This window comes from Platalea leucorodia (genome assembly GCF_965183815.1).
Source record: "Platalea leucorodia genome assembly, chromosome: 4".
Taxonomy (NCBI): domain Eukaryota; kingdom Metazoa; phylum Chordata; class Aves; order Pelecaniformes; family Threskiornithidae; genus Platalea; species Platalea leucorodia.
In genome coordinates, this window is record NC_138826.1 from 61059018 (window position 1) to 61081205 (window position 22188).

At 44.4% G+C, this 22188-nt stretch overlaps 1 protein-coding gene across 1 annotated transcript in view; it reads right to left on the minus strand.

The window, feature by feature from the left end:
- The window catches only part of TMTC1 (transmembrane O-mannosyltransferase targeting cadherins 1), a gene marked incomplete at its 5' end in the record, with an annotated part of 146260 nt that overhangs the window by 16218 nt on the left and 107854 nt on the right, over positions 1-22188 (minus strand). The window contains one exon of the mRNA XM_082308520.1: positions 6171-6314. Within this exon, the coding sequence (XP_082164646.1) occupies positions 6171-6314 (144 nt within the window). The remainder of the gene's footprint in view (positions 1-6170; positions 6315-22188) is intronic.

Below are 22188 nucleotides of genomic sequence, written 5' to 3' on the forward strand. Positions count from 1 at the left end.
GACTGGAACAACTTTTTCCTTGTGTTGGGTGTACAAAGAATATGAATAGCAGGGCTTACAAAAAGAAACAAAGGGCTCTGGGACACAGAAAATATGTGAACACCTTGCCGCTTTGGCCTTAGATTTCATCTGAGTGACATGGTCAAGTAACCAGATCTTGTTTATAAGGTGCAAATTTCAGCTGATAATATATGTAGCTTTGCAGAGTTTTTCCCTCTCTAGTTGTGTAACTGGAAGAATATTTTGCCTCTGCATTAAGCTAAGTAAAACCAGTTGTGCTAGTCTTTTTCTTCTTCCACTGGTGTTCCATATAAATTACACGAATGAAGCAAAAACAAATAAAGAACCACTTTTCTCCTACACTAATTAAAGACTAGCTAGCTTGTCAATTTATAAAACTTTTGGATCCCTTGGCTGGAGTTTCGTGACACATTTTTATAAATCAAAAACAGATGACTGCTTTATAAAGGTATTGATGTTTGGCAAAAAAACGTAGGAAACGCCAGCTACAGAAATAAAAGGATTAAGTGATCCACTCAGCAGCAGTAAAAGTTCCCATTAACCACAAGCATGCACTCTGAACATGGGGCAGCCCTCTTAATTACTCTTTTTTTCAAAATGACCTTTTTTTTTTTTTTTTTCATTTGATCCAAGAACAATGTTTGTCTCCTGGAAATGGGGGTAGAGAGGGAAAGATTATGGCATCTTTTTATGTGACAGACTGAATTACATTAAAAAAAGCAGATCCAGTAGTTTCTCAGAGGGCTCAAGGCCTGCAAGATACCAAGCGCTCTGGCCAAGCACTTAAACGCATACTTAACTTTTATGTATGCGAGTTGAAAATTAATTACTGGCTGAAGTGCTTTCCTGGACCAAGGCCAACACTTTGCAGGATCGAGGCCGTTGCTTATATAAATCTCCTGCAATTTGGGAGAGCACAGAGCATTGGAAGAACAGTCTGATACACTAATTTACCATAAACTGGGGATCTGGAGCAGGAAAAGCCAGGTAATGTATACCTTCGCTGTGACAGACAGAGGAACAAATTCAACTGACACGAGGAGTCTATGATCACTTAATCCAATTTTTCCCCAAATTACCTTGCCTTACAATGCCCTCTCCTGACTCCCTCTTCCACTCGAGCTCCCAGCCTCCCCTCTACAATCAGCGTGCTCGAGCTGCAAGGAACAGCTCTTTCCACTGGGAGCATGTCTTCCATATTTTTGGAAGTGCCCTGCAGTTGGAGAAGCATCAGCTTAAACCAACCCGCAGAAGTCTGGTGATGCACGAGGCTGTGGGCTGTTAGCACTGGACCAAATTTCATTTGCAACAGAAAGAGTAACCCAGGAATTAGTGCTCTAGAGGACTTTTTAACTTTCAAGATTTGTTTTATTTTGTGAAGTTAGTTTGACTGCATTAAAGCCAGAAACACAGAACTCAACAAGGGCTCCACAGCTGTTCTGAACATCTCATCTTGGTTTCACACCATAGTCCAAGGGGAGCTTGCAGCGTCTAACTCTGCCTGTCTGAAAGGAAGCCTCTAAGCCTGTTTGACTCCCTGGTTTAAAACTGATTCAGATAATTTAGATGCACTCCGTTGCCATTCATCTATACTATGTGGATGACACCAAAGCGGGGGAGTGGGCAATACACTGCACAGCAGGGCTGCTTTTCAGAGGGACCAGGTCTGATGGGAACCTCATGAAGTTCAACAAAAGCAAATGCAAGTCCTGCGCCCAGAGTGGGATAATGCCGTGTACAAGCACAGGTTGGGGGACAACTGGGGTCCTAGTGGACAACAAGTTGACCGTGGGCCAGCAATGTACCCTACATGGCAAAGGTGGCCAACAGTGGGTCCAGGGAAGTGATCCTTCCCCTTTAAATGACACTTGTGAGACCACATCTGGAGCAATGTTCATCCAGACTTGGGCACCCCAGTGCAAGGAAGGCATGGACTTACTGGAAGAAGCCCAACAGAGGGCCACTGAAGAAGGTCAGGGCTAGAGCACCCGTTGCATTGAGGAGAGGCTGAGCAAGCTGTGTCTGTGCAACCTGGAGAAGAGAAGGCTCAGGGGTGACTTCAGTGCTGCCGGCAACTACCTGGTTGGAGAATACAGAGAAGCCAGAGCCAAACTCTTTTCAGAGGTGCATGGTGACAGGACAAGAGGCAACAGATGCAAATAGGAACATGGGAAATTCTGATTTGATATAAGGAGAAATATTTTTCACCATGAGGGTGGTCAAACACTGGAACAGGTTGCACGGAGAGACTGTGGCATCTCTGTCCTTGGAGGTGTTCAAGATTCAGCTGGACACAGCCCTGAGCAACCTGATCCAATTAGACTTGCTCTGAGCGGCAGGCTTGACCAAATGATCTCCAGAGGTCCATTTCAACGTAAGTTATTTTTTTAATCTACTGTAAATTTAACACTGCCAGAGTTTGTTGTTGTTGTTTTTTTTTTAATAAACAGGCTACAACATGTATATGATGCCGACTGATAACTACAGCACTTCATGCAACGCAGAGTATCCTAACCAGAGACCGTCCAGAAAGCCAGATGCAGTATCACTGAGCATTATCACTCTGTTTGCTTCTTTGAATGGAAGGGACGAATGTTTCACTCTCCGAAAGATCTTAAATCTCAATACACGTAATATCTATCTGATGTTTTTCAGCATCTTCAGACAGTTACACAAGCCTGTGTCAGCACATTCACAGACATACATATCCAGAAGCCTGTGTCGGAGAGGGCAGACAGTCCTCCTTCCTCTGAATAGATGGGTTTGCTAAACTTGGGCTAAATCACGGCAACAAATGCACAGGACACCTTGTGTGTTACTCTGCATTCAGAAGGGAATCAGTCCTTCGAATAAACGCAAGATTTCAGTGGACACTGTTTCTAGGCATTTCACTTTCCCCTTGAAAACAGAGTCATGACACTCTCAAAGCACGTAAAAGTTATGAGGCTTTTCTTCATAAGAAATAGCGTACTGAATATTGGAGTCCTTTAGGTATGGACAGATACAGTACCGCAAAGAAGAAGTTCTCTCCCATTCTTTCTGCAACAGAAAGCCGAGATAAATATTTACTTCAAATATTCATAATATTTTATTTCTTGTCTCTTTACAGAATATCCCACAGGCTATAAATTTGTGAGGTATTCTGAATGATATTTATCTCAGTTTTTCAAGCTGTATCTCAACAAAACTGACTCTATATAGAGGAGTTAAATATTTATATCATGGGAGACCTCAAAACAAAACACAAGAAAGCAACATCAGGCTGCTCCGTGTCTGCATCTGTTCCTCTGTGAGAAAGAGATTTCTTACTTTTAGGTAGGCCATCTTTTGGGTCTGTTTTAAATAAGAAATCTGTTGTCATTGTTTAACTATCTACTCTCCAATATTTATATTAGGCAAGAAAATGATGACATACAACTTTATTTTAGGATATGTAAGCAAAACCAGAAGCTTATTCAGCCACTACCCTGCACTGCTTCCTGAGAACATCCATCTTGTGGCACATAGCTGTCTTCATTATGTACAAACAGAAAACGGAAACATCCTTTTTCATCTAGGACTTCCACAGAAAAAAACTTAAAAATTCCACCCTGTGGTCGTCAAAACAGATTTTTACTCAAGCTTAAATCACAAGCAATGGATGCTTAAATAGAGAGGTTATTTACAGGGAATAATGAGAGGCAGATTCCCACATGGGAATAGCAAACGCAGCCTTCCAAAATCCTGGAGTTCCCCTTTCTCAGCACTCCAGAGGAGGTGAAATTTAATATCCGCCGTCAGATTTCAGCGCTACAAGCAGGGGTGGGTATAAGGAACTCAGCAGAATTCAACTGGGAATTGCCCATGCCAGACGGTTTCGTTACGTGTCTCAGTACAAGTAGTGCTGTTGCTGGACATGCCTTAAGTGCTGCAGATCTGGCTCTTCCTGATCTGCACCATGCACTGAAGCCTCTGCAAAGAGGACAGAAAATGCTTTTATGGCTTGACCGTTTATCCTCTATCTGCCATATGTTTGAAAATCAAAACACTCTTCATAATGTCTCATAGTACAGCCAGAAAGTAATATCTGCCTGTAATATTCTGCAGATTTTCATTTATTACCTAGATTATGCTAGCATTTAGTGTCTGCAGAATACCAGTTGCCCTATATACATATATACGAAAGGATAATTTGGAGAGCCAGGTAGAAAACATAAATAAAGACAAAGTTGTAGGAAGGGGGAGCTTGAAATCTCTGCCTCGTTCCCGTCTGGTCATCTCACAAGTCACCTCATGCTCCAGCATGGCTGATGATCTCTGCTACGTTGATGCATGATCCAGGAAAGGTCCTGGCAAAGGGGTGTGGTAGACATTCATATAGGATCTGCCTGCGCAGCATCTGCTTTACGTATGTGCTAATCCCTCCACCAAGAAATCTACCTATTTTTAGCAGGTTTTTTAAAGCTGAACAGGGAGATGAGGACACCCAGTTCCATTGTAATTAATACTACTGGTGTGCCCAGATGCACTAGGTTGTTTTAGAAGCCTAAAAAAAGGTCTAGGAAATGGGAGCAAATGGGGAAAAGGGCAGGCAGAACCTAAGCGCTTTCTTTTAATGGGTTCAGCACAAGCATCACACACCTTTAACATACTGCAATATACGGCACCACAGAAGAATGCAGAGCACATACAGTACAACAGGAGACACAATATCTTAACTATCACATTAGGAAAACCATGACATATTGCACACAAAACAAACAGCAGTTTTAAGAGATTTTCCCACATGTCTCCTTTGTGCTTTGCCAGTGCAACAAATCCAGTTTCTACCCATCTGCTGGGTCATAAGAGCCCATCAACAGGCCAGGTTTACAGGTTATTGACATGGGATGTCCTGGTGCTGCTTCTGGCTTACGTCGTTTTGTATTAATATCTTATATTTAAAAAAAAAAAAATCACAGGGCATACAGATACATTAAAAGGACAATATGTATTTTTAAAGAGCATTGCCACCTAAGATTAATTTCAATCAACCAAATCTGATGAATAATACAAAGACCTTCCATTTCTTTTGTAATAAGACTGTCTTTACCATTTTCCTTTCTTGTGAGTGTTTCCAGTAAAGCATTCACCTACTTTCTATTTAAGAATTACTCAGCTGCCATATTCTAACCCCAAATCATCAGGTTTACTTGTAATATTATTCTGATAACTTCTCCACTACCAAATGAACCCAGCAGAACTTCAGCAACACACTTAATATCTGTCATATAATCTCACACTGAAAGTAACATTTCAGAACCAGAGAGATCAAGTATGTTTTGATGAGACAGTGCCACTTTAAAACCAGACCAACACTAAAGCCCGATCTGCTCTAAAAGATTTACCAGAGACCTATTACCAGCAAAATAGGTGCAGTTTATATCAGCAAAAATGTACTTTTACTGCTGTAGTTTATGCAGTTCTTATCATACTGGCAATCTCCTGTAGATTTGAGTTCAGTTTTTAGATATGGTTAGTCAAATTAATTTGCATGATTGTGATCATCTGAGATTCTCCTTGCTAAAGGCTGACACCCTAAATAATAATGAGTGAAATCATGAGCTGATTAACTTGTCTTCTTGTGCAGCAGAGTAACCATACAGGGACGTAAGCCAGCTTTCCCCTCAAATCCAGACCCACCCTCTCTGCAATGGGATGAACCTTCTGCAGCTCTGAGCATGTCAGAGTTAGGTGCTTACGCCTAAACTACACACTGACCTTCCATACAGCTAATGAGGAGAAGGGGGAACTTACAGAGAGGGATTTATTTGATCTGTGTTATTTATTAGATCTGGATCAGCTGCCTGTCTCTGAACAACACGGCTTGCTCCACCTCTCCATTGAGATGGGAGTCTCAGGTGACTCATTGGGTTTAGGCACCTCATTTTTTGATGCCTGATTTGGAACAAGTGAATTCCCTCCAGCTGAAATACAATTGTAAGCATCACCTGAAGTGATGTGGCAGACAGCATAAAGATATCCAGTCTAAGCCTCACCTTTGTGCCGGCACTCTTGGCCAGCAATAAGAAAGAACACCATTCCTTCACCAACTGGCAGAAAAAACTACTTTGGCGATGTGTGTAAAGAGACTGTAAATTTCCTTGGTGCCAGTTCTGCATTCAACTTACTTGAGCAGGTTGCCGAGATTGAAGAGAGCTCGGTTGTGCTGAGGGTTTAACTGAAGGGCCCGTCTGTAGTAGTCCTTTGCCTCCACCACGTCTTTGGTCAACGTCCCCAAGTTGTTCAGAGCACTTGCGTGACGAGGGTACAGTCTAGGAAAAATGAAATATCAAGTTACAGAAACTCATTAATTGACAAATAAAGCTGAGGTCACTAACGCTGCCACCACTGCTGTTTGGCACTCAGGAGAGCGAAGGATGTCAGCTAGGAAACACCATTTTCCCTTCATTTGCTGCAGGTCCGAATGGGATCCTGAGGAACCTTTTCAACTCCCAAAGAGATTGCAAATCAGATCTTCTCTTACAGTTCCCGTATGCCTCCAGGGCAAAAGGGAACATGGAACAGCTTTGAAAACCTATTTTACCCTCCAAGCAAAAGGCAAAGTGACTAAAGCAGCTTGAACATCTTTATTCAAAATGTTTTTCAAACAACCAAGAACTGCTTTGTCAAAAATATGTTTCCAATGGAAATATGTTTTGACATATACAGAAACCAGCACAACACTGTTTAAATTGATCTGGTTTGGTTTTTTTAAAATCAGTTTTCCACAATAAAAGTGATAATAAAGTGCAAAAGGAAACTTGAAATCAGCTGTTGAACAATGTTTTCAGGACAAACCAAAAAGATAAAAAAATCTGAAACAGACTGCTTAACAGTATGAATTCCCTAAGCTTCTAGTCGTATTTTTTTACCACTTGGTTCGGTTCTCCTTTTAACTGATCTGTTGATCTTTACATCTACCTGTTTCAGTTATAACACTACATATCGGGCCCAGTGCATCTCTGTTAAAATTCTCCATGAATTAAGAAGCAGGTCATGGTCCATTCAGCTGCTTAAATTCTCAGACAAAATCGTGCTCCTACATTAATATTTTGGTTTGTAGGTCTTTCACCAGAAAACTCCAGAGGTGAAAGTGATCCAGGGCAAGATCTAGCACCCAGGACCCTTTGTGTCACAGATGGGTGAAAACTAAGGTTCCTTATGATAAAGAAATAAATCTATGACAGTAGCCCACAGAGGTCCCAGGCAAGCTGGGAGACCAGCTGTGCGAGAAGGTCTGATGCTCTCCTATGAAACGGTGCACAGGTGCTCGCCCACTGCACTCCTCCAGATGATCATTTCATTCGTGATAGGGAGGAAGCAGGTTAAGATGGTCAAGGCTTCGGTTCAAGAAGATCCAGTTGCAAATCCTGCTGCCACTACAGATTTTCTATTTCGGATCAGGACAAGTCATCTGACATTTATTTGCCTTAGGTCCCTGTTCATGGGAAAGTGATGTGGATAATGACATTAAAAAGTAGTTGACTATGATAGCCCAGGGTACAGCATGAGGAGGGGCATTTAAAGGAAGAAGAAGGGATTAAGACTCTGTAATACAGTCTGACTCTAAAGTTTGCAACTGTTCTTAATCTAAGACTTTCCATGGTGGGTTTTTTTTGCCTGGAGTTTTTCATAATGTCAGTCCACCCCTGGGATTTTCTGTGCTTAAATACCATGAATAATTTAGCATTTTATACACTGCTGCAACATTTGTATCAGTCACGTTTTCGCTCCACCGCACATAAGTGATTCTGGCAGGGTCTTACTTGAGGGTGAAGCTGGGAACGCGCAAGGGAACTCCGGGAGAAGTGGATGTGCACCAGTAACAAACCCAGGATGCTGCCTACAACTAAGTAAGTGAAGAGCCCCAAAATCCTTTTTCCACCCAACACCAAGCTTAGTGGACAACCGCAAAGCCACATAGTCCAGGAGAGCGTTCAAGGATGCAGCCACATATGTTTTTTAAAACTTCGCCTATTATACTGACAAAGGATAAATGTAGCTACCACCACTCACAGTAACTAATGATGGTGGACTCTGTCAACATCCTTCCCGTATAGATAAGCATCCTGTCCCCCAGAGGTAACCACTTCTGCTGCAAGCTCTCAGGTGCGGTTCACACGTCTCGAGTGTCTGCATTGCCCAGTGGCCATTCACCCACGCCACCTGCACTCCCTGCTCAACTGATTTTTGAAGAGTTCCCTAACTGATCTTGTCACAGAAGAGCAAAGAGTAGGAAATCCAAGGCTAGGCTGCAGCTGGCACAGAAACAGCATCACTTTCCATCACTGAAGCTACCCAGCGAGCCTGTGCGTTTCAGGCTGTGAGAGGCTGCCTGCGCTTGAAGAAGCATCAGCAAAGGACAAGATGGTGATGAGAGTACAGTGTTGAGTCTTGATCTTGGCCCTAAAATCCACTGGTCATCAAGGCTAAGCCTTCCCAGCTGAAGCAGGCTGGGAGAAATGCTTTCCACAGCAACAGCAGGGGAGCAATGTAAAGGACCAAGCTTGCTTGCTCTTCAGCACTTGGGGTGCAGCTGTGTGTGATACCTTGACCAGGATCTGGAGCGAAAAACGTCCTGTCTACCTTAGGCCAAATGACCAGGGGCTCAGCCTTGTTTCCCATTTCTTCCATGGGATTTTGACATTGGTTTGGACCAAAAAAGGTTTGGGAGTTATATTTTGGAGGCTTTTTTTCCAGTTGGCTATGATAAAAGCCGTGCACTACTTCTGTCAGTACTCACACATAAAACCAGCTCTAATATCTGACATGAAGTTGCTTGAGTTATGAGTGGGCACAAGTATTTCAGGCAATTCTTGGGAAAGTCAGAAACATATTAACATTTTACAGCCCTAAACCTGATGGTTTTGCTCTCAAACTTTCAGAAATTAATTCTGTTCTTGGCCTCTAGTGCTCCCATGACATTTTAGGCCCGGGAGATTTGCTTGCACCAATTTGGAGAGGAATGAAAACTCAAGATTAAAAAAAGAGAACTGATTTCACCTTTAAATTGCACAGTTCTGACCGGCAGCTCCATAAATACACTTCTGAGCTCAGCACTAAAACCTCTCGACAGCAAATCACAGGATGCAAGCACGACTCCCATGTATCCTGGGCTCTATTTCTTGTGTTTTACATTTATTCATTACATCTCATTGCCCTTTTCCAGAAATGTAAGTGAAAAAACAGAACCTCAGCTAGCACAAATTGTCAGATTAAACCCGCTTAGCATCTGGCCCAAAGAACTTCCGACATTTGCAGTTTTACATAGCTGAACAAACATTAAGAGAAAAATCTGAGCACAGTGAGATAAGGCAGTGTTGTTGGGCTTTGCCATTAGGGTTCAGTTCTTCATGCTTTTATTTGGAATATTACTTCATTATGGCAGTAGAGCAAGATGCCACTCAACTGAGTTTGGCCCAGAGCATAACCAAGCCCTAATAAAGTAACCAGAGCCAGAGCCTGAGCCCATGACCATCCACGCTGTTATACTGTTAACATGATCCCTAACCGTTTTACACCACCCTCAAATAGTTCCCAGGAGTGGTTCAGGGCTGAGCCCAGACCAGGGTCTGGTCCCAAAAGCCAGCTTGGGCTCAGCCCCTGTCTCTCAGAGGACACAAGCACTTACTGAATGCTTGCAGGTCAATTTATGCCAGTTGACCTCAGAGCTAGAGAATGAGGCCCAGGCCCTTTTTTATTTATTAATACGGATGATGACTAAAGGACTAATGGCCTTACTCAAACTACCCTCTGTTCATGCACGCCCACTGCTGTTAATAACAGCTTTCTGGGGATAAAACCAGAGCAGAACAAACTCTCATGGCTGGATTTACAGAGCATCATAAAACTTGACCACAGGTGACTAATTAAAGCAACATTTACTAAAAAACTCTCAAAATGTTTCTACATTACTTGCAGATACGCCATTTGCAAACTGGTTTGCTTTTTGCTGTATGTGATCTATTATTTTATGTGGCACACATGCCCTTTTTTTCCATTTTTCTGCCATCGGGAGGTTTGTGCTCTTTTTCAAGACTTTTGGAATTGATCCCAATTATTCCTGATGTCTACCTTGCTTATTTCGGCTGTAAGCTCTCTGATGCAAAGATCGTCTCTTCCCCACGTGTATTTATTTCTTGGAAGGGTCAGAAATCCATTACCAGGACAAGGAGCTCTCCAGTTAACCTGGAGTCTCTTCATGCCACAATAACGATAATACTCAGAACCTGGACCTTGTTTTACAAAGAGCCAGGATACTCTGAGATGCAAGGAAACAGTTGTTGGAACATATATACCTTGTTTTGCAACTTCTCTTAAGAAACAAAGCTTTCTATCTGGACACACACGGAGCTGTATTTTCCTTGCCACCACCATTGATAATGGTAACAGTCTGCAGGCAATATCCTTCTTGCTATGCATCTGATTAGGTAGAAATTCCTCTAGGCTTCACCTAATCAAATGCAAGTGCTGCATTATTTATGAAAGAAAGCTGAATTTCATTAAACTTATTCTACAAGAAGCAGTTCATGTAAAAAAATCAGTTTCTCCTTTCTTTTAGAAATCAGAATAATTTTCTTTAAAAACCTACATTCACAGGTAATTATAATAGAAGTCTTGAAACGGCAAAATTACTTTAAAAAAAAGGAAACTAACCCATAAAAGTATATTTTAAATCAGACTGGGATTTCATTTCTAAAGAGAAGACAAGTGGGACGTTTCCTTGTTGCAGAATGAACAATTCAAATGATTCCTCCAGTGCTGTATCTGCAATTGTCAGAATAAATTTAAGCAGCTTTCCCTTTAACTATTACAGGTATACACTGCACAAGAGCTCCTGTTAGTAATTAGCTCCACTTCTTTTAGGCTAGCAAAATTCCCTCTAATACCACTGAACAAAAGCCTTATTGACTTGCACAGTCAAGAGATTTTTAGTCTCACAAGAAGATACCAGGCATAAAACATATACAGTCATCAAAACACTGATGACCATTTATTTTGTTTTTCAATTTAATGCTGCTATTACCTGAAACAGTAGTTTAAAAAAAAAAAAAAAAAAAGAGAGTTTTTGTTTGGCAACATATCTGAACTACAAGACAATTCCAGAGAAAAGAGAAGGGGAGGGAATTTGTTGTCATGGCTACAACCTATAATCCATCAAGAATTTTAATTCTTTTAATTCAGATCAAGAGAGACCACTTAAACAACTGGCAAGCTCTGCTCACAGTCCTGCCTTTAAATGGCCCTTGGGCTGGTGCCAGAGGCATTCAGGGGGCAAAAGGCATTAGTGTGACAACTCCTCACTCGCTCTTAAGAGTGTTACGCGGTTTTTGCACAGCCATCGCTGTGCAGGGGCAGAGAGCAAAAGGGGATGGGGCCAGGCTAATGCGCAATTAGCCTGGGAAACTACCAGGAACAGCATGGAAAAGGCTGCAACGCCAGCTTTCAGGGGTCTGGGCAGCCCCCTGCAGCCACTGCCTGATACAAGGGGTTACTGAAAGCAGTCCAGAGCCACCTCTCAGAGCTGGGACAGCCGTGAGGTGTCACGCACGGGGGTGACCCTCCCTGATGCCCCAGCCCAGTGCCCAGCCCCTCACCACCCTCCAAGCACCTGTCAAAAGCATGTTCCCAGTGACTTAAAACATGAGAACGTAAAGGCATTATAAAAGCTGTAAGCAACATTGGCCATCATTAACCTAATGGCCATGCCATGGCAGCAGCAGCAGAGAGAAAAAACCTGCCAGCAACATCTTGCACAGTATTCAAAGGCGCTCCAAGCGTATTCATTTCTGCTAGAGAGAAAAATCAGCAACTGATTCAGCTAGGGAGATCTAGCGTGCCTGTTTTTTGTTAATGCATCTTTTGATTAAAGAATGCGGTTAAACCTAGCACTCACAGGGAACGCTCCACCTTTGAAGCAGCTGTGATTAATTACCACTGCTGCGCCACCGTGAGAAAATAGGTTGTGTTACCTCTCTCATGGTAAGAGGAGAAGAGGGGCTGAAGAGCCCTGGGCCAGACCTCCTCTCACTGGTCCTCCATACTGCAGGACGCCTCCCTGCTACTCTCTCTCGGCTCTCCCGGTGCCTGCGCGACCCTACCGCCAACGCTCAGCATCCACGAGGCTCATTTCAGCCAGATTAAGTGCGCAGAGTCAGGTCTTAATTACCCAAGCCCAATTACTTGCTGGCAGCATGGCAACTTGTTTTTAAGGCATGTTTTGCCCCATTCCAACACATACCATAATATTTTATTGGCATCATTTTGCCAACAAAAGAAAGAATGTTACATCAATAATGTTTCATCTGTGCCAAATTTTTATACCGCCCATTTTATATTTACTCAGGTATACTATTTCAAGCCAATTTTCCAATTTTAATATTACATCACACTGATTTTCATGTGTTTACGTAAGTTCTCAATAAAGCTCTATGTCAGGTTGAATTAAAACTTGACTTGATGTAATTCTGAGACCAGTCACCCTATAGGGAACAGTCCTGCGCTGGCAACAACTCGGGCCGTGGCCTCACGACAGCGTGGCACCTTGTTCTGAGAGCTGCTCTACATGATGTGGAGACGTGTAAGTCACGGAGCCAGATCCTATGTCTTTCTCAAAAACACCTTCAGTTTGCAGCATTTGAATTTGTTTTACAGAGGGAGAGATGATCCTGCAATATTAAGCAGCAGCTGGTTTTCTCTCAAAGAGTTTTAGTAGTTGCATCAATATTTCCTCAAAGGTAACACCCTTCAGCTTGGCAGAAGGTTTGTGGCAGGCTGGGATTTTTTGTACTTTTTTTTATTTTAAATAGAAATCCTGTTGAAAGTCAGGCAAGTGAGACATCTAATGCTTTTAGATTCCTTTGAAAGCTTCAGGCATAATCTTCTTCAGGGAAAGCACGACAAAGCAGCCAGACTCCTGGCTGTACGCAGCACGGCCCGGCGATGGGTATTCCATCACGCCCATTTCCACCTACTCAGCTATGAGGAGGTCTGGCTCAGTGCTTGACGCAACGCAAGGAATAAGGCAAGGAGCAATCCCACCCCAACACGGTGCCAGGGGCTCTCAGAGCATCTCTGAGTGGTTCTACGGGTCCCATTAGGGTCCTCGCTGGTGTTACATGGACCAGCTCATGTCCTGATCCAGGTCCTGCTCAAGAAGTCAGAGGAGGGGGTGCCTGATCACCAGTGCCTACGGCTATTTCAGACACCCACCCAGGTTGTCCTCCCTCTGCTCCTGCTGAAGGGCAGGGGGACACCCCAACCCACCTCAAATGCCTTCTACCTTCTAGTGGGCAGATGTCACCCACATTTTGGCACTGAGCACCTACAACGTGGACACTGGGAATCATCTCTGCCACAGTTTCCCATGTGGCCTAGGACAAGTCTGTCTCTCAGGGTCTCCACGCCCCATCGCTAAAATGACAATAATAAAACTTCCCTTCCCCATGCTGTTGCCTCTCTGCTCACAGCACAAGCCCTCTGCGGTGATGACAACCTCCAGCTACAGTCAGTGGCCGGCACAGCAGGATGTTGATCTCAGCTGGGACCTCCAGAGGCCAATTCAGTATAAATAGTAAGTGCTGAATCACAGCCAGGGACCAGTGGAAGGAAGAAAGGTCCTGGCTGTACGGCTTCTCCCCCGGCAGCCCAGCCGGCAGGAACATCAGCCCGCGAGCACCCTGCCACCGGCAAACCCTTTTACCAGGATGAGCATCCAAGGCTGATGGGCAGAGCACAGGGGATGGCAGCTGTACCCTAATATTGAGGGAAACCTCTCCAGGACAGAAACATGAAAAAAAGAGAAGCTGAACAGATTTAATCTGTAAATTGACAAAAGCCCCATGAATTCTTTGAGCCTGGCAGCCATTAAGGAAAAAAACCAACCAACCAACCAACCAACCAACCAACCAACCAAACAGAAAACCAAACATATCCAGAAGCATGCCATTTAAAAAACAAACGTGTAGAACATTAAACAATACTACAATTTATGAATTTTCATCACATTTTCAAACTTGGGCAGGGGTAGAAGCTTAAGAGTTAAGAGTTGAGGAGAAAAAAAGGATTTTAAGTCAAACAATGTCACAGCTAAATATAAATAAATAAAACCTTTCCTGCTAAACTCTCATGTTCCCTGCAATGCTGAGGCAACATGAGGTTATCAAACCGGGCTGCCTGCTTACGCTCTCACATAAAGAATTTATGCAAGACCTGTGTAAATCCTGAAAATCCCAGAAACCACTCAAGCCCAACAAAGGACTAATAATTCACAACATGCCTGACTTACAGACAGCATGAACAGTGCAGGCACCTCTGTAGAGCCCACAGAAACTAGAGGGACACCATTGGGTGAGCTCTTCAACCAAACCATTACATGAAGGGGTGAAATAACAGCATATCTCTCGCCTAAGCAGATGGTATGAAACCACGCCTGTCATCTCCTGGGGTTCACAGGTGCTGGAGGAAGCTCCGTACTACTACCCGTGATCATGGCTGTCTCTGAGATGTCTGGGGGTTGCCCCAGTCTTCAGTATAAATCAGAGCAGCCCCATTCCAGCACTGCCCGAATTGCTTGAAGGGGCCATTCAAATGTCTGGGGATAAGCAGAGTGCCTCAACTTCTCCCGCCAAGCCTTCACAGAAAATCTCAAGGTTATCCTTGACAGACACACAACTGGAAACCAATTTTTCTGCTGCCCCTTGGTAAGGACCGGTGAAGGCAAGTCTCTGATGACTTAGCACAACAATAATGAGTGCTACCTGGTCATTCTTTGAGAAAAAATGGTCACACAAAGTTTTCATAAAGACAAGGAAGGTAGGCTAGGGGAAAAGAAATGGCTGTGGGAGCAACAAATAATTAACCCTTAGATTTGAGGTTTTTGTTAGCCAGAAGTGAAAAGTAGACTCAAATATCTGCAAAATACAACCGTAAGTTTCTCTCTGCATAGCCCACATAAAAAATGAAATAGACCTGTTGTCCCAGTAAAACAACAGCTTTGCAGCTTCATTAGGGAAGCATTTTCCATTCCCCAGATTTTTAGCATCAGTCCCTGATATGTCAGAGCAATGGTGCGGTGGCTGAGGAAAGCTATAGAGCAGTCATTCTCATAGCTATGGGGGCTCTTCTCCAACAAGATGTGTTTGAAAAGCCAGCAAGTCCTTGAAGGACAGTGTAGAAGGACCTGCACGCAAGACAGAAGCCACGGTCTAGGAAGGCACCCTGCCTGTAAATACCAGTGTCCAGGGGTGAGTCATACATACATCTGCGCATCCCAGCAGCGACATCCAGTTTCCATTGCTGTCAATGCAGTTACACTGCACACGTACTGCCTCTGCATCAGGGCTCATGGTTGCACTTACACCAGTTTGGTTTTGAGTAAATAAAAGCCTGTGCCTTGATTGATTGGTATTTGATCAATAAAAAGCAGGAAAACTGAGCAGAGGTGGAGTACACACCAAAACAGACAGGGATTCATGCTTTATAGTGAACAGGTTCAAAAATAAATTACACTGGCTGAAGTAATTTGACCATCATCCCATGAACTGTGTTGTAAAGGCCATTAAGTCTGTGATTCAAATTATCAGGCAGCCTTTTCAGCCATCAATTACTATCAAATCACTGAACAATTTTGTCTAGCTTCAGGACAGCCACCACATACGTACAAGAAAGCACCAATTACCCCAAAAGCCTGTTGTCAAAGGGTGATTCAGAAGAACACTGCACGAAGATGTTTCTGACAGTTTGGATGCGATCTGCCTCAAGTCTGTAATATCCACTAACGCAGGGTATTATGTGAAGTCTCTATGAAGATGTTTCATCAAATGCCTAACCAGAGGGCTTGCTCCAAGGGCCTGACCTAAGTAACATTAAGTGTCAGAAGGGCACTCACAGTTTCGGGAGCAAATGCAGCCCTGGCAGTCGCAGCAAAGCAGCACTGCACATTTTTGACTCACTGTAAAAACAGGCTAACAAATGGTGCTGGTATTTTAATTCTTTCCAGAAATAAATCACAGATGGTATCCAAGGCCACCTGCAGTCCATGCTGAGAGGCATTTTCAAGGCACACACACAGACACACACACACACACACGTAAAGGGCTGTATGAACACAATTTTTTTTACTGCATGGAGAGTGCAATTTAACCAAATTTAAACAACCCCAGACACAGTTGATTTAAGATATATAAAAACCCAGTGGGTAGGTGTGTGGGAAAACTCAGCGAGAAACCTGAGTCTCCCTTACAGCATTAGGGCTTTACTTCTAAAGTGGAGTGAGGAGAAAGAGCAGTCTCGCTTGCTCCTTTTCTACCCATTCTAGTGATGTTATGAACCAATTTTATTCCCTCAGTGAGAGATATGGATACAGTACCCACACTGCCTCCCTCCTCCCTCTAGCCTGCATTCGAGTACCAAGTATACATAAGCGTGATCTCATGACACTTCTTGATGCCACAAACCAGTATTCCCAGTTTCCATGCTCTGAGCAATGCCCTAAGCTGCATTATTTTCAAGTTCTGCAAGAGCCAGACCACACACATTGCAGCACCAAGTGTTTTCTTACTGGTTCATCTGCCTCCAAGCCCACTCCCTCCTCTCTCTCATGGCTCAGCACCAGAGCAGCTCCCTGAGCCACAAAGAAAGCCGGCCCAAGGGTTCCTGCTTGCTGCCCAGAGGCTCCCTTCTCTGGAAGATGCCACAAGGGAGAATGGAGGTTTCTGCACAGCAGGCTGGTCCCCTTCCCACTCTGTTCAGCCAGCAGTGTTTGGCAGGGAAAGCCCAAGGGGAGCTTGTGGCTATGAACCTGTTGATGGACATGTACACACACACAGGCACACTGCAGACGTGTGTGCACTCTCATGTACACGCACCAGTGCATTTATGTATATAAACTCACAGTACTACATATATGGTGGATACTTCCCGCAGAACTCCATACTATCAGGTATTACACTGATGCTAAGAGTCAGTTCACACACTTTCCCATGCCTCCCTTGGGAAACAGCAGCACCCAGAGAGCAGCTCTGGGTGGCCGCAGGGTGCCTGATGCTTGCAGGACCAGCCCGAGTCTCTCTCTCTCTCCCCCCTCCCTGGCCTTACTGTCTGTATTTCTTTCTTTCCAGGACTTTTCCTTTTTTACTTCCCCAATCCCAGTTCATTTCTGTGTCTTTCATCTGGCAAAAATCAGTTGTGAAAAAATAATTCAGTTCCGATTCGACCATTTTGTATCATTTGATGGTCACAGTTTCTGCCTTTACCCAAAGATAACTCTCCCCTACTATTAACTTAAACACAATACCCTACTGACATTTTTTTAATTAAGGGCAAATCTATATGTTTTTATGTCCAAAAGTGCAAACACAAAGTTTTAGATGTTGACCTTTTGCCGGACACCGAAATGTATCTTGAATAGGACAGAATTATTATCAGCACGTTTATTCACGCAACTCCAGCAAGAAACCCAGCAACCTCCTTCAGCCCCACCTGCTGTTGCTCACATCGATCTGCCATCCATGGGAAGCATGGCCCTGGCAACAAACATGGAGATAGAGAGGGTAAGACAGAGCTGCTTTGGGAATTAAAATTTTGAATGAGTGCAACTGTAGCAGGGAAGGTGATTCCCCCCCCCGCCCCCCCATTGTTAAAAGACTTATTAAAGACACAACAAATGTTCATCAAATGGGTTTTAAGGCTTTGCTGTTTTTCTCTCTCTGCATGTCAGCTCATGTGCATTCCTGAGGAGCAATAAAAGTCTCAACAGCAACATCAAGCAAACAAGGTTGGGGAGAAACAGGACAAAAGCTTGGTAACTATCAACAACAGCAAAAATGTCTTCATTAGCACGTCGGAGTTGTTCTTTGTATTTGCATGAGGTTGCATGACCTCATATTCTCACTCACAAACAGGCGAGTGGCGAGACAAGTTTTATTTCAGATAAGACCAGCACTGTTTGATCTCCAGCAGCAGGAGGTCTCCGAAATTCCTAGCAACAGCCACAAATCTGCAGCAGAAGCAGCAGCAAGAATGTTAGGCCAGCTTTCACAGCAGCCATGGTCAACTCACATCTCAGACAGAGTACTTCTGGCCTTTACTTTTTGCAGGAAAAAACCAAACAAGTATCTCCTGGGGTCACTACCATATGGCAGGCAAACCAGCGAAGCAGTCTAATCCAGCAGTGTGTTTTTCTTGCTTTACTGAAGGTAAGCTGAAAAGTTCATAACCCACTGCTACAATCGCAGAACGCCAGCTGTTCATCAGCTCTGCTTTACAGGTAACTCACCTCGCATCTCCGAAGGGCTCTGCTTCCATTCCCCTTTTAGGAACCCAACGTACAGGAGGAGCTTTTCCTACGTACACAGAACTTCTTTCTTTTCATTCTCCCCCCTCTCCAATTCAAATGTTGTTCTCTGTTTTTGCATTTCATTTCAGTTTTCATTTCCCCCGCTCTTGGACAGCATGATTAGATTGCACTAATTACCTAAGCCTAAGTCAGGGTGTTGTGTCACCGGCCCCTGGGCTGGAGCGAGGAATGAGTTTTTTGATGGGCCACCTGCAATGACATCAACAGGTGGCTGATGGGATCAATTGCCCTGTTTGCCTTGGAAACCTGCCCTGCAGTTTCGCTGTCAGAGAAAATACATTCTTCTCCTCCATGATTTATCTGCCCTGAAGTTAACAGAGATACACCAACACGTGCCAGCAGAGGATCCCGCCTGCCTTTGAGAGCAGGAATGGGAGCAAGCGACTGAAGCACCGGGGATCAACTTTCCCGGGATTTAGTCTCAATTGCTATTATTTCACTACGTAACCTGCATGCACTTCAACATCCTTTCCCACAGCTATAGCTACAACATCACCTGCCTACTTCACAGGAGCAATGGGTTGCTTCGCTAAATAGCTACATGGCAACTGACACTTCTGGCAGAGAAGCAGCGCGTGGAAACGCATCGTTACGTTGGCGGAATGGTAATTGCGAGCGGTTCAGCCGAGTTTGCACTGACAAGATCACTTTTGTTTAGCAAACAGTTAAACTCATTCACCGGAGATCAAGCAGACCTACATTGTACTTTGGCACAAGCTTTAGAAGCGAGCTGGAATGATGGATGAGCCATCACCCATGTGTCTCAGACGGAGCCGGTACTAGGCGATGCTGCTCTCCCTCTCCTACCTCCCAGGAGATCCTCGGTGGCAGTGGCAGCAGTCCGTGTCCTTATTGACTCCGTTTCTTTATTAATTCCCTTATTGATCTGCTCACCATGCACTAGGCAGATATGATATTTTTATCTCCTGTACTTCTGACAGTGCTGCTGCTGGATAGCAAAGCCTCTTGAGTAGCTTGCGTTTTCTGTAATCTGGGGAGTGTGGATCCACCTAGAGTCACCTGGAGAACAGACACCTGGTGAGGGGTACCCGGGAGAAATCAGGGAAGCTTGTTGTGTCACCACCTGAGCTGCTGGTCTGCCTGCTCCCTGACGAGGAATTCATGGAGTGAGTGGTGCCTCAGCCTCCCGGTTTTCAGGTCAGGCCAGTGGCCAAAAATACTCTAAACCATCAAAATCTGGTCAGGATATTACAGCTACTACTTCCTTCTCTCTAATTGTAGAGTAATTGGTCTACAATCAGAGCAGCAATTGCAAAGCTAGAGTCTGTGAGGATGGGTAAATAGCTTGGACATGAAATCTGTTCTTATCGGTGATACCCATCTAGGGTTTTGCACTGTAGCTACCATCATGTTGCCTGTCCCACATCCATCACCTTCTCCACCGCTTCAGCACAGCCATCATGCGTAGGCAGCTAGCAGAGGCTGCAAGGCCTACATACAACCCCCAGGCATTTCAGATGTGGTATGTCTGAGGGGCAAACATGGAATGTAATTCTCAACAGGAAAACACACTACACCTTCTACTTACATGGTTTTATTGCTTATTACACAGGCCCTAAATAATTTCCCTGTGACAGAGGTAGGAAGAAGGGGTAAAAATAAGGAAAGCATAAGTGCAGTGAGCCGAGGTGGTGGGACCAAGTAATGCGGCTCCCCAGGGATGGAGCCAGCGGGAGACTACTAACTCCTGGTCGGCACTGCCGGCTTAGATAGCAAACGCACAAGGTAGGGACAGGGGCTCACTTTTCAAAAGTGTCAACTAATCCTGAAATTACTGAAGCAAGTGGAGCACTAGCACCAGTGCCACCGAGACGCCGAGCACCTAGAGAAGAGCACGGTTGGTTCTGTGTGGCTCCAAGCCCCCACAAGGCTTCGGACGCTCTATAAACAACACCATCGGCACAAACTGTGCTATCTAATAAAGTTGAGGAAATGTTTGCAATCAGTTCTCAAAACAGATTCTTTCATAATTGAAATACTGCAGAGCAGAAGACAGCATTATAATTATAATAAATGGGTGCTGCTGAGTTAGAGAAGAGCAAAATCTTTTGTCAGCAAATCCCATTTACACAAGCAGAGGCAATGTCGGTAGGAACAGTTATGTTACTCTGTGCTCTAGCACGTTCACTGCAGGGCTTGGATAATTTTTGTTAGTACCTCTTCTTTTTAACTTGCAATGGGCTTTTCTAGCAAGTTTGAGAAAGTTCAGAGACTAGCCACAGGAACGACTGGAGGACTCCAAAAACTCGCATAACGCTGAAAACACCAGCAGCCACATCAGTGGGTTGTGTCAAGCAGCAGGTTAAGGGAGGAGTTGATCGCTCTATGGAAAACAGACTTTTGGTAATGGGATCTTCAGTGTGGCATTCAAAGGTGTAAACAAATCCAATGACTGGAAGCTGATGTTAAACAAATCAGACTAAAAATAAAGGAGGACATTTTCAAGAGCCAAGGTAATTAACCTTCAGTACAATTTATTGATGGTTGTGCTGGATTTTCCATTCCTGGAAACATTAAAAAAATAGGATGGAGGTTTTTCTAAATGACTTCCTAAATGCCCAGCATGGTAAAACAGAACAGGATGCTGCTGAAAAAAGCTAAAAGTCACCTTCACCGAGGTTCAAGCCCTCCCCAGTGACAATGAACTCCTGTCTTCTCAGCTTAACCTGGGTGTGTTAGGAGCCCTTGGGGGGCCATTGGTGTAACCCTGTCAACTGGCCAGAAGACAAAACATAGATGTAACTTCTGGAGTTTCCTGCCACACCACGTGTCAGGGAAGAACACTTCTTGCACCTCCTGACATGCCCTATGCAGCTGAGCTCTGCCCTTGCTGTCCATCAGAGCCACTCCTCACCTTGTCTGTCCTTCCCACATATTCCCAAAGACATTTACTGCACCCTCCGTGTTTGCTTTCCCCTGCCACCACCCACCCCGCCCCCTCCAAACCTTTTCCCTGCACTCATTCCCCTGAGGGGCTTGTCCCTTCTCCCAAGCCCCCAGGACCAGAGGGGAAAGGTTTTGGGAACTGGGGTGACCTGCTTGCTGCACCGAGCACTGCCCGGGCAGCGGGGAGCAGCTGAGGCCTCGGCTGAGCTGCACTAACAGCACCAGCAGGAGTGGCAAGCGGAGGGATGCTGCACGCCAGGAGTGACCCCATTCGCACGTTGTTGGGAGGGTCCTTCAGAGATACCACAGGAGATGTCCCATATTACAGACCAACCCTGGGCCCAGATTTACCATGCATCTATGGGCAAGGCAATTCATCTTCCTGCTTCAGCTTCCCCCTGTACAGAACCACAGTAATGATATTTACGCTGTTACTGCACAGGAGCACTTTCAGGATCAATTAGTTTAGTGTTCATGCAAAGCTCGTGGACAGAAGCCTCAATACAAGTAGTAAGTACTATTATTATTACTGCACTTCAGATGGCTACAGCACTGGCATTTTCCAGGCATGCACCATTAACAATTTACTAAGATAAATGGCCCAGGAACCTGAAAATGTATTTATGACAACTACCTCCCGCTTACCAGCATACATTCAGCTGAGTAAATGACACCTCATTGCTCAACGTGTAGCTATGGTAACATTTCTATCTTATATATTGAAGTGTGCATGCACACACACACACATACACACACATGTGGAGCTGGAGGGAAGCCAGGCTACCTCATTTAATGACACGCAAACACTGAGCCAGGGAACTTTCCCAGCTTCTGAAAACCAAGCTGCCCCCCGGGAGCCGGGGATGAAGAGCAGGCAATTC